Here is a 13,560-nt window from a genome sequence, read left to right as displayed (position 1 = left end):
ATACAGCCTCAGACAGATCATCCAATCATCATGCAGAAGCTGAGTGTCCGGGCCAGCCGAGGCCAGCCCACTGCCCCATAGACCCCCAGAGACACTGAGCGTCCGATGGGCGGGACAAAGCCTAGCATTTATCCAATGACTCGTCTCGTTTCGCTGCACTTCGCTGCTTCGCTATTGAACTCTGTGGACGCTCAGCGTCCTCACTGTTTAAAGCACCGTGAAACTGCAGGAAAGCCGCGTCTTTACCAGTGATAAGAAGCTGATTCTGAACAAAAGTTGAGCATGTTGTAGCGCATATTTATTCAGTGACATGTACACACAACAATATATATTTGATCACTTATTTTTTACATTTTAGGGGAAGCTGAGCTTCCCTTGCAGTATTAGAGCAATCGCCACTGGTACACACACACATATATTCATTGGTACTCCAAAGCCTTATTTCCAGATTGTTGCTGATATAATTAAAATTTTACTGTTGTGCCATTTTAGACTTAATGGTGAAATTGTGTTTTCATTGCTAATAATACACCATTATCCCTTTACACTAGTCCTGCTGACCTACTAAGGTGTGCATATGTGTGAGTGAATAAGTGAGTGTGTGGTGTCATGTCCAGTGTAAGCAGTTACAGAAAATGAATAAATGACCAGTTCAATGTTTCAGTTACACTAGACACACCTGTGGACAAATCCACACTCACTCAGTCACTGACACCTGTAGACCGTTTCACACTGCCCACAATACTGTACCATACACAATGAGTATACCACCTACCAGCATGTGTTTTTGGACTGTGGGAGGGAAACAGAGCACCTGGTGGAAACCCACACAGGGATAACACACCAGATCACAGGCATGTCAAGTTATATATCAGTTTTATAATTAAAGACAAATCTAGAAATTATCTTTAAAGGAGGATCAAGAAGACTGCAGTCTCTGACAACCAGATCCAACCAGCCACACTAATGTAGAAATGCAGAAATACTCATATACTTAACAAGTGGGAACCACTGTTCGAGATGATGTCTAAATTCTGCCATTTTTTAGTAAAATAATAATAAAAAAAAAGAAGGCAGTTTCACAAATAATAATAATAATAAAATAATAATAATAAAAGTAATACGTTTTGCTCCTACACCAAAACTGAAAAAGAATATCACAGATATAATATATACCTGCTTAATTTATAGTGACCTGGTCAAATTATATATTTTCTTAAACTGAAAAAACAGGTGCCAGCAAAAACTGAGTGAAAGTAATAAACACATAAAAACACTGTTTTTACTCTTCTTTATTTTGTCTTTGATACACTGAGCTTGGCTGTTTTTTTTTTCACAATTAAATGGCCTTAAAAGTCACATGACTTGTAGCCATTTGCAGACATCATTGGTTTGAATGAATCTCATGTTTCACTGCTGCGAGATTCTAACCATATCATTTTCTGGGGAATCTTCTGTTTGTAAACATTAGAGCTATATACACCCAACTGGACGAGAGATTCAGGACTCTCTTTACAGCTCCAAGACAAATGCACAATGCAGACATTTACAACTGAACATATATTCTACAGAAAACCATGCAGCTCTATATTAGAGGTCTGGATCATATTATTGAATGATTCAAATGTAGCAGGTAAATACACAACACATCCAAATGTCAATGAACTTAACTTAGATATTTATGGTGCACTCATTTTGGAAGAAGAGATGGTATCAATTCCAGTGGAAAGCAATGCCATCATTGGCTATAGGGATATGAAGACCCCCAGCATTGGGCAAGGTGATGAAACAGTAATAATCATGCCTCTGTCCCAGAGTCTTTTAGAGGGTGATATAGGTTTCAAATGTTATTGAAATAGCAAAATTTAACACAGTCAAACAAAATAAAACACAGTCAGTTTGGTCAGTGACTATGTTGGGATTGTTTAATTAAAAAAAAAAAAAAACTTGACAAGTTGCTAAGCAGTGCTGCAAGAGACTGTAAAGTCATGGAACACATTGTTGAAATCCTGCCTTTCTGATGTTATCATTTAAATATGTGAAGATAAACACCCTCCATAGTTCCACTGATATTGAAATACCCCAACAAATCCAGATTAATTTTTGCAATTTTCTGCAGCTAGTAAAGAAATGACCAGAACAAGTTAATAAAGGAGATCATCCTACAGAAATAGGTTCTGTTACAGTACTGGATTTCTGTGGGCAGGATTCAGATTGTTAAAGGCTTATTAATGCACACTGCTTCACAGAATCTTCGTAGAAAGGAACACAACCATCATTGTCAAGAGGATTTACATTAATCTCCTAAAAAACAGAGATTTAGAAAACAGGTGAAAATATTTACAGAGTTATGTAAGTTAGCAAAGATCACAAATACAATAAAAATATATATATAAACAAAACACTACATATAATACTCAATTACACTGTGCTAAAATAACTAGATGGATAAAACACTCTTATGAAATTTTGGCTGAGTGTGTCTTGTCATATTGCAACAGAAAGAGCTTTTGAGAAAGCCTCCTTTTTTGTCAGAGTAAATCCTATACAATTCTAATACAACATTAAAACAGGCACTTACTTCTAGATTTTTGTAGTCAGGAGGATTGGATGTATCGTCTTCAGAAATGTGGTGACTGGCAAAAAAATTCTGTGGAAGAGAGTGTTACCAGAATAGAACCTGTTAAAAAAACAATCACTCAACAGTCAAAATGAGAAAATACAGGTCCCGACTGACAGATATACAGTTCTGTTAGAGCTCACCACATAGCCTTCGTCCGCATTTCTCTTCTGCTTCTTTCTTCTTCTACCAAGGAATAACAAATAGTCAAGTGTAATCCAAAATGGACATGATCAGTAATATTGTTGTTATATAAAAATTTACAGTGTAATGTAATTTAACGCTACATTAAATTAGTCAACATAAATATTCTCACCTCATCCAGATAAGGACAAGAACGACAATAATTCCAGCTACAACAGCTACAACTACATACACAGTAACAGAGCCTTTGGCTAAAAACAACACAAGAACAAGCTAAGTTCAGTAATGTGTTAGGAATCAAGCATAATAAAGACCATGCCAACAGCTACAATTATGTCTCCTACCTCTGAAAAGGAATGGAGCTGATCTCTGAGCTCCATGTTCGTTACGAGCCTCGCAGTAGTAGGATCCACTCTGTAGAGGACTGTAACTGTGTCCAGATCCTACAGGTGAGACTCTACCTTCTATAAACCAGGTGTAGTTCTCCACAGGTGGATGACCATCACTGCTGCAGGTCAGAGTCACTGAACTGTCCTCTACTATTTCACCAGAGGGACTGATGGAAACTGAAACATTTGTTGGGGTATCTACAAAGAAAATAAGTACTAAACTATTAGATCTAAAGCTACTGATTTTGAAGTCCATGATTACAGCTCCAACAAAAATGATAGTGTAATATAAAATATAAATATTTTGGGAGCAACATTTAATATTAATATCAGTACACATCTTATTAGAAAGCCAATTTTACAGTGTAGAATATGTTTATATTGTTACTGTAGTTAAAGGATTTAGCTATGGTCTTACCTCGAATGGGATTATACTGAGACACTCTACAACAGTATTCTGCTTTTATACATTTCTGACAAGAATGTGGGATTATACTACTGTCTGGAAATATTACACTCACATCTGACAGTGAGATTTTGAGAAGGTGAAGGGAGGTGTTGATATCCATATACAGCACAGCTATAACTGCCTGCATCCTCACTGCTGACTGGCTGCAGGTGGAGTTTGTTGTTGTTGATGGTGGGATTTGTTGTTAAAAGATGTCCATTTTTGTACCAGATGAATGTTGCAGCATTCAAACTGCAGGTGGTTTTACATATCATAAGTGCTGTTCCTCCTTCTATCACCCTGTCTGGAGATTCTACATGAAGATCTAAAGCAACAAGACAACTATTAAATCAGAGTAAATATTGGAACATTTGAAATATTTCATGTTATTCTTTACTAAATTCTTTATCAGAATTAAATTCTCCAAGTGCTGAAAATGTGAATGCATTTCAGAAAAAGAGATATCTAGATAATATACATCTGCGATGCAATTAAATCCTGGTGAAAAAGCATGTGGGTCTATGGCCATCTTACCTATAACTTGGAGGTGAACTGCAGGTCTTCCCAGCCATCTTTCCTTTTCTATATGTTATGATTCCGAAGCAATACTCATTTTAATCTCTCTTCTCTACATTACTCAGTTTGAGGAAGAAGCATTTCTGTTATAAAGTAATACATTCTACTCTTCCTGAGTAATCAAGTCCTTGAGCATATAATTTATTTCCTTATCTGGGTCTATGGACCAATAAGCCTCTGTCACTATAGCATGTCCTGGGTGTAAAAGTCATTTATAAACATGGCTATAAACACTGATTCATAAAAATTGGCTATGACTAATCCTCAAACAATGGCCTGTGACTTAGTTGAAAAACATCCAAGTTAACTTGCCTGGAACCCCAGGTTTACCCAGCCATTTTTCAATACCTGTACATGAAAATTTTACTAACCTGTAACTTTCAGGTTAACTCCAGGATAACCCATCACTCGTTCTTTATCTGTTATGATTCTGAAGTGGTAATGGTGTTCATCCTTCTTCTCTACATTACTCAGTTTGAGGGAGGAGTTTTCCTGTTCAGTAAAATACTCCACTCTTCCTGAGTAATCGGGATCTTTACTCAGATCAGGTCTCTCCACACCCTGAACTGAATCCAAAAAGTCTGTGTCATTGTAACAGGTCCTGGGTGAGTGTAAGAGCCGTTCATAAACACTGTGGACCCTTTTTAAGCACATATTTTCTGTTGGTTGTATTTCAAATTCCACTTTGCTCCAGAAGCCCCTGAAACACATAATTGATGAAAGAGCTGATTACAGACTGGAGCCCATAAGACAGTCAGAATTACTGTAGTTTACAGCTTCTCTTCTCTCCAACTCCAGCAGCTACTTTACAACAATGAACCATGGGCCGGGGAGAGAGGGTTATAAATAAGTGTTAATCACCAACTCAACATAGTGACTATAAAGTGTCTCATGAATAAAGTTAACAACATTTCATGTAAACTCACATCTGACTGTGAGAGTGTGATCAGGGGAAGGGAGGTGTTGATATCCATCTACAGCACAGCTATAACTGCCTGCATCCTCACTGCTGACTGGCTGCAGGTGGAGCTGGTTGTGGATGGTGGTCTTTGTGGTTAAAGGACGTCCATTTTTGTACCAGATGAATGTTGGGTCAGTCAGACTGCAGGTGGTTACACAAATTAGAAGTGCTGTTCCTCCTTCCATCACTACATCAGGAGCTTCTAGCTGAAGATCTAAAATAATTTGAGAATCATTAAGTCTTAATAATGTTTCTTTTCTCTATATTGCATTATTCAGTCCCAAACAGTTTTAATGCTAAAAGAAGTATAAGATCTGTATCAAGAAGCCTCTTAATTTAGATGATATAAAATGCTGTTAGAAGGGAGATATTTATCAGCACAGGTTATATAATACTGGTATAAAAGGTGTGGCCGAGGGCCGTCTCATCAATCCAGCAGCTCCATGCCACGCCGGCCATCGGCCTCTCAGGGCGGGGTGAGAAACCACCCGCGCCTGGCGGTTACGTGGCCCGGCTCCTCCTACTTCCCAGGGCGGAAGCGACGACATAAAAGACCGCCGAGGGACCGCAGAGAGGGAGAGAGAGAAAATGGATAACTACTGGTCAACACGGGAGATTGAGTTGTGCTGATCTGTGTAATCATTTCCCTCTCGTCTCTCCCCGTTGTTTCTTGTTTCTCTTCTCTGGAGCAGACTGACCTGGCGTGGACGTGCAGCCGGTCGCCGCCCCGCTGTCCTCGAGAAGGAGAAGCCCAGCCATATTCCATGGCGTCGGCGCTCGTTGCACGTAGTTTTTTGAGCGCCTGAGATTTTTGTTGTTGAGCATTAAAGTAACGGCTGAGTGCTGAACTCTGACTTATGTTCTCCTGTGGTCCATCGCCACCGTCTAGAGCCTCACAAAGGTTATAGACAGTACTATGACAAATTTAAAATCATGAACTCTGCAACTGTTTGGAAAAATGGTGAATGATCTTACCTGTAACACTGAGCTGTACTCCAGGTTTACCCAGCCATCTCTCATTCTCTAAATTTGTTCTGATCTTGAAGTAATACTCATTTTCATCCTTCTTGGCTACTTTACTCAGTTTGAGGGAGAAGTGTTTCTTCTGTTCATCAGTAAAATACTCCACTCTTCCTGAGTAATCTGGCTTTTTACTCAGATCAGGATTTTCACCACCTGCATCTGGGTCTATGATCCAAACAGCCTCAGTCACTGTAACATTTTCTGGACGAGTGTAAGAGCCGTTCATAAACACTGTGGACCCTTTTAAAGCACATATTTCCTGTTGGTTGTAATTCACACCCCACTGTGCCCCAAAAGCCCCTGAAAAACATGATTAATGAAAGAGCTGATTACAGACTACAGCCTGTTGAAATGGGGGTTCAGGAGCAAAAAAAAAAAAAGGTGCAAGTTCTACATGATATATATGGTGTATTTAAAAAAAATACTGTAAACTCACATCTGACTCCAAGAGTTTGAGCAGGGGAAGGGAGGTGTTGATATCCGTTTACGGCACAGCTATAACTGCCTGCATCCTCACTGCTGACTGGCTGCAGGTGGAGCTGGTTGTTGGTGGTCTTTGTGGTTAACAGATGTCCATTTTTGTACCAGATGAATGTTGGAAGAAGTAGTCTGCAGGTGGTTTCACATTTCAGAATTGCTCTTCCTCCCACTATCACTTCTTTAGGCATTACAACCTTAAGATCTAAAAGATTGGTAGAAGTATTATATAATTTAAAAACCATGCTATCCAATTTTTGCAATTTATGTCATTTTTCAGTACTAAATTATGTGAGTCCTGAATAAGTTCAAATTAAATCAAAGGAAAATTATCAGATAATTGAAAATAAGTCAATTAAAATTCATTGAGAGGAGAGTGTTTTTTAAGTCGAGGATATTTAATAAGAATTACAAGAAAGTCCTGGACTTAAAGCATAGAATGTGTTGTGGCTGTAATTTGAAAGCATGGACTCTGCTTGAGTTCAGAAACATGATGATTTCACTTACCTGTAACTTTGAGCTGAACTCCAGGTCTACCGATCCATCTTTCTTTCTGTATATCTGTTATGATTCTGAAATAATACTTCTTTTCATCCATGTTCTCTACATTACTCAGTTTGAGGGAGAATAGTTTCTGTTCATCAGTAAAATACTCCACTCTTCCTGAGAAATCTTGCTTTTTAGATATGTCTTTAATTTCTTCATCTGGGTCTATAGTCCAATACGTCTCTGTAACTGTAGTGTGTCCTGGGTGAGTGTAAGAGCCGTTCATAGAAACCATGGACCCTTTTAAAACACATATTTCCTGTTGGTTGTAAGTCACACTCCACTGTGCTCCAAAAGCCCCTGAAACACATGATTGATGAAAGAGCTGATTACAGACTGGAGCCCATAAGAGTTACTGTAGTTTACAGTTTCACTTCTCTCCAACTCCAGCAGCTACTGTACAACACTGAGCTGATTGTGAGAGATAGCACAAAGAAAAAAGAGCCTGTAAGCCTTGTAGGATTGGGGGAGTGGTGTCAGAATACAGCAGGATTGATAAACTCAGCCCAGTCCATATGATGTGTTCTGAAATTTTGGGGAACTAAAAATCATCCTTGACAATAACCGGTAACTTTCTTTTCATGTCATGCTTTGTTATGTAGTATATGTTATGCTATGCATTTTATACACACTCTAAGTCTTTACATAGTTATCCACAAACTAAATGTTAAAATAAACAACTTTTCTAGTTATATAAAAATGTTAAATTTAGATGGTTATCCCATACATTTCATTAAAAAATAATAAATATTAATTTATCAGCATTTAAAATACAACATAGTCATCTAAAATAGTGAAAATGTCATTGTTTACTAGTTAATGTATAACTTTTTAGTTAATTTTTAAACACAAAAAATTTATTTAAACATCATATTTATTTATTTCAAACTGAAATAACAATAACTGATATACTAATAACTAATAATAATATTCAACACATTCTATTTAAATTATAATTATCCATATAACTTTAATTCAAATGACTAAATTTAGCTAGTTATCAAATAAGTGTAATTAAAAATTTACACTTTACATATTTATTTATCAAATATGTTTTAAAACAGACAACATTAGCTAGACTAATCCTAGATAATAGCTTTCATCTGCAAATTTGTACTCTGTCATGGTGCGGGTGTAGGGGTGGTGAAGGACAAGGTACAAGCAGGGATGGAGGTAAACTTTATTGATAAACACAAGACCAGGATGCTAAACACAGAACAAGAACTAAACTAAGCCAAGAGACTAAACACAAAGCAAAGGGGCTAAACGAGGAACAGAGAGACTAAACACAATGGACTGAGATAGGATCGAAACACTGAACACAGAAGCTAGAGGCTAAACACATAACACAGGTAAACACTAAACACAGAAGCTAAATACAGAGCGAAGACTAAACACAGAGCAAAGGCAGGCAACCAGAAACCTCAAGACAGAACTAAGGATGACACACAGAGAATCATGGAAACTGGAACGTGCAGGCACAGGGGAAGGACAGACAACAGCAAACAATGACCTACCACCAAGGAACACAGACACGGGCTATACAAGGACACCACAGACAAGAAACACTGGGGAACTAATCAAGACACGTGACACTAGAAACACGAAGGAGGAGTAATCACATGACTAGGGAAACATGAGGGCAGGGAAATCACACAAAAAGGGAACAACCAGGAACCAAAACTGAACAGAACACAGCACAGAACCAAACAAAAACACAAAAGTGTGACATACTTCCACTATTCTTTATTTATAACTAATTATTACTATAAATTACAAGTTTTAGGTGGATATTCAATAACTAACTACAAAACTTTAAATAGTATCCCAGGATTTTCATTATAGCTACCAACATAAACTTTAAATTCATTAAATTAATCATTAAATTACTTTAATTTAACTGTTAACAATTTAACTACTTAAGAGGTCATATTCATTTTAATAAAAAATGTATTAGCTAATTTTTCCAATAACTTTCATTAAACTACAAGTGTAATAGTTATGGGCGGCACGGTGGCGCAGCAGGTAGTGTCGCAGTCACACGGCTCCAGGGACCTGGAGGTTGTGGGTTCGATTCCCGCTCCGGGACTGTCTGTGAGGAGTTGGTGTGTTCTCCCCGTGTCTGCGTGGGTTTCCTCCGGGTGCTCCGGTTTCCTCCCACAGTCCAAAAACACACGTTGCAGGTGGATTGGCGACTCGGGGGTGTCCGTGGGTGTGAGTGAATGTCTGTGTCTGTGTTGCCCTGTGAAGGACTGGCGTCCCCTCCAGGGTGTATTCCCGCCTTGCGCCCAATGATTCCAGGTAGGCTCTGGACCCCCCGCGACCCTAAAATGGATAAGCGGTTACAGATAATGAATGAATGTAATAGTTATCCAAAAACTATAAACTAAAAGACTATTTCTTTAAATTATTATAATTTTCAGATTATTTCTTATAGATTATATTTTTTCAAATCATTCATTCATTGTCTGTAACCCTTATCAAGTTCAGGATCATGGTTGGTCCAGAGCCAACCTAAATTTACTGGGCACAAGACCGGAACACATCCTAGAGGGGGCGCCAGTCCTCCGCAGGGTGACACACACAGTCACACCCATGGAAAGTTTTGAGTTGCCAATCCACCTAACGGCGTGTGTTTTTGGACCGTGGGAGGAAACCAGAGCACCCAGAGGAAACCCATGCAGACATGGGGAGAACACACCAAACTCCTTAGAGATAGTCACCTGGAGCAGGACTCGAACCCACAACCTCCAGGTCCCTGGAGCTGTGAGACTGTGACACTACCTGCTGCTAGATTTTAACTAGTATTCTAATAAATGTAATTCAAACCACAAGACTGTATATAGTTATCTTATAACCTTTGTTTAAGCTACAATATATTAACTAGATATACAGTATAATGCCTGTGTTTCTGTCACATCCTGGCACTTTCTTGTTTGTTTTCCTATCTCCGCACATGGTTTTGTTTATGTTCATTCTCCGCCTTTGTCCCGCCTTCTTTTTCCTCGTTATCCGTGTCAGGTGTGTCTAGTTTGTTCTGTTATTTAAGCCCTCTTCCCTCACTTCCTGTTATCGGTCATTTTGTTTGTTTGTTTGTTTTCGTTGTCGTTTGTTTCTTGTTTCTCGTTCCTCGTTCCTCGTTCGCTATCTTACTCCTTTCATGACCCTCTAGTTCGTTTGTATTTTGTAGTGTTTGTTTCTCTAGCTTGTTTTCTCGTTTCTCGTGCCTAGTTCTGTCTCCTGCCTGTTTCACGCCCCAGTCTTGTAGTTTTGTTTCCTGCTCGTTAATGTTATCTCGTATTTCTCTTCAAGTTTGTTTCGTTATCTCTTCATTAAAACTGTCTGTTTTATAGCGAGTGTGTCCGCCTCCCGTAAATCTACTCCTCACGTTCCCCGCGTGACAGTTTCAAAATGTAATACTTCAGCATTTTAATCAATGCATGTTATATAGACATCCAATTAATTCAAACTTCATGATTTTTGCTAGTTATAGATTTCAAACTATAAAACTTTAGCTAATTATTCAATAATGTTTATTCAACATAAAAAACAGTCCCCAATAATGTAGCTAGTTAAATTTAATGTAACACTGAAAACTGCCACCCAATAGTAATCCATTTAATTCTATTCAAACTACAAGGCTTTAGCTAGGAATCTAATTACATTTACTTAAACACAAATATATGGATAGTTCAACAATAATTCATAAAAATTTTAAATGAGCTATTTATAAAATAATATTTCCTTTAAAATACAAAATTTAATTTGGTCATCTTGTATAATCAATAAAATATATAGGGTTTTACTGTGGAGGAAATAATTATTTGATCCCTTGCTGATTTTGTAAGTTTGCCCACTAACAAATATATGAACAGTCTATAATTTTAAGGGTAGGTTTAGTTTAACAGTGAGAGATAGAATATCTAAAAGAAAATCCAGAAAATTACATTGTATAAAATATATACATTTATTTGCATTTTGCAGAGAGAAATAATATTTGATCCCTCTAGAAAGCAAAACTTAATACTTGGTGGCAAGCATGGCAGTCAGACGTCTTTTGTAGTTGATGATGAGGTTTGCGCACATGTAAGGAGGAATTTTGGTCCACTCCTCTTTGCAGATCATTTTTAAATCATTAAGATTTTTAGGCTGTCGCTTGGCAACTCGGACCTTCTACTCCCTCCATAAGTTTTCTATGGTGTTAAGGTCTGGAGACTGGCTAGGCTACTCCATGACCTTAATGTGCTTCTTTTTGAGCCACTCCTCTGTTGCCTTGGCTGTATGTTTTGGTTCATTGTCGTGCTAGAAGACCCAGCCACGACCCATTTTTAATATCCTGGCAGAGGGGAAGTAGGTTGTCACTCAGGATTTTATGGTACATGGCTCCATACATTCTCCCATTGATGCCTTGAAGTAGTCCTGTGCCCTTAGCAGAGAAACACCCCCAAATCATAATGTTTCCACCTCCATGCTTGACAGTAAGGAAGGTGTTCTTTGGGTCATAGTAAGAATTTCTCTTCCTCCAAACACTGTGAGTTGAGTTAATGCCAAAAGTCTCCATTTGTATCTCATCTGACCACAGCACCTTCTCCCAATCACTCTCAGAATCATCCAGGTGTTCATTGGCAAAATTCAGATGGGTCTTCTTGAGCAGGGGGACTTGCGGGCACTGCAGGATTTTAATCCATTACGGCATAATGTGTTACCAATGGTTTTCTTGGTGACTGTGGTCACAGCTGCCTTAAGATCATTAACAAGTTCCCCGTGTGTCAGGATCGCGGGGCGGACTGACGGAAGCGGACGCACCCGCTAAAACACAACAAACTATATTTACAGAAAATAACAAAACAGATAGACTTCGAAAGAAAGGAAACACGATGACTGAGAGACAAATCACAATGGAGGAAACGAAACGACGACGTGGAAAAGAATGATGAAGAAACAGTGGAGACAGACAGACTTGATAACATGACAGAAGTAACAACGTGGACCAAAACAGTACAATGTCGCAATGACCGACAAACGGGAGAGACACAAGAGAACTTAAATATCAGACACAGACAAGATACACCTGGAACAGATAATGAGAGGGCAGGGTAACAAATGAGACACAGACGAGGAGGCGGAAGAAAGGCGGGACTAGGGTAACAACAAACAGAGCCGTGTGCTGAGAGAGCACATGGCGGGGAAAACAGAGATGACAGGACGAGGGCGTGACACTGTGTAGTTTTAGGCTGATTTCTCACCATCCTCATGATCAAGGATACCCCACGAGGCATGATTTTGCATGGAGCCTGAGATCGAGGTCGATTGACACTCATTTTGTATTTCTTCCATTTTCTTTTAATACACCAACAGTTGTCTCCTTCTCACACTGCGTCTTACTTATGGTTTTATAGCCCATTCCAGCCTTGTGCAGGTCTATGATTTTGTCCCTGACATCCTTAGAAAGCTCTTTGGTCTTGCCCATGTTGGAGAAGAGTCTGACTGATTAAATGAGTCTGTGTACAGGTGTCTTTTATACAGGTGACAGTTTAAGACAGCTGTCTTTAATGCAGGTAATGAGTTGATTAGGAGCATCTAACTGGTCTATAGGAGCCTGAACTCTTAATGTTTGGTAGGGGATCAAATACTTATTTCTCTCTGCAAAATGCAAATACACTTCTATATTTTATACAATGTAATTTTCTGGATTTTCTTTTAGATATTCTATCTTTCACTGTTAAATTAACTATACTATATTAAAATTATAGACTCTGTTCATATATTTGTCAGTGGGCAAACTTACAAAATCCATTGTAGGTACTTATTTAAAATTTTTCATTTAAATTATAGAGTTATATTATCTTTAACTGATTCAAACAAGAAGAATTTAATAAATAATAATAATAATAACATAGTAGCTTAATTAGCCATTGAATTATAATCAAGTACTTGTACAATTACAATAAATCAATTACATGATTTTAGGTTATTTAGTGGATTTAATTAAATAGCAATACACTGGATAGTTATTCGAAAAATGTTAATAATAGCATAGGAATTTACTTAGTTTCTGAATGGATATTTAAGCTGTAAGCATAAGTATATATTCACTATGTTTCATTTAAATTGAGATGTAGCAGGTTAGACAATCCATTTAATTAAAATATTAAGACTAGGTAGTTATCAAGTAATGTTCATTTAAACTACAAACTTTTAGTTAGACAATTAATGCAATTCAATCTATAATTGTGCAGTTAGGTCTCCAACAACTTCAATCACAATACTAACATTTAAACTACATAAATTAAGCCTATTTCCAATAATTTATTTGCACAAAAAATATTGTATTTAATTATACAGTAAGCTGATTATCCAACAACAGCACTTTCAG

At 37.9% G+C, this 13,560-nt stretch overlaps 1 protein-coding gene across 2 annotated transcripts; it reads right to left on the bottom strand.

Annotated features, from left to right (window-relative positions):
* Positions 1 to 1,326: 1,326 nt before the first annotated feature.
* On the bottom strand, positions 1,327 to 6,822 carry LOC136686684 (B-cell receptor CD22-like). Of its 2 annotated transcripts, XM_066660612.1 has the most exons (11): positions 6,598 to 6,822; positions 6,114 to 6,461; positions 5,104 to 5,352; positions 4,549 to 4,877; positions 4,136 to 4,183; positions 3,675 to 3,926; positions 3,109 to 3,351; positions 2,937 to 3,015; positions 2,764 to 2,806; positions 2,582 to 2,650; positions 1,327 to 2,304 (listed from the first exon to the last, which is right to left on the bottom strand). In XM_066660612.1, coding segments are annotated over exons 3-11 (1,152 nt in total). In that variant the 5' UTR covers positions 5,106 to 5,352; positions 6,114 to 6,461; positions 6,598 to 6,822; the 3' UTR covers positions 1,327 to 2,217. The 2 variants fall into 2 exon arrangements, with proteins under 2 accessions (XP_066516709.1, XP_066516710.1); XM_066660613.1 differs by lacking the exon at positions 4,136 to 4,183.
* Between the last annotated feature and the right edge of the window lie 6,738 nt (positions 6,823 to 13,560).

Source organism: Hoplias malabaricus, chromosome 2, assembly GCF_029633855.1.
Source record: "Hoplias malabaricus isolate fHopMal1 chromosome 2, fHopMal1.hap1, whole genome shotgun sequence".
Taxonomy (NCBI): domain Eukaryota; kingdom Metazoa; phylum Chordata; class Actinopteri; order Characiformes; family Erythrinidae; genus Hoplias; species Hoplias malabaricus.
Note: the sequence above shows the minus strand (reverse complement) of the source record. Positions and strands in the feature narration are given on the sequence as shown.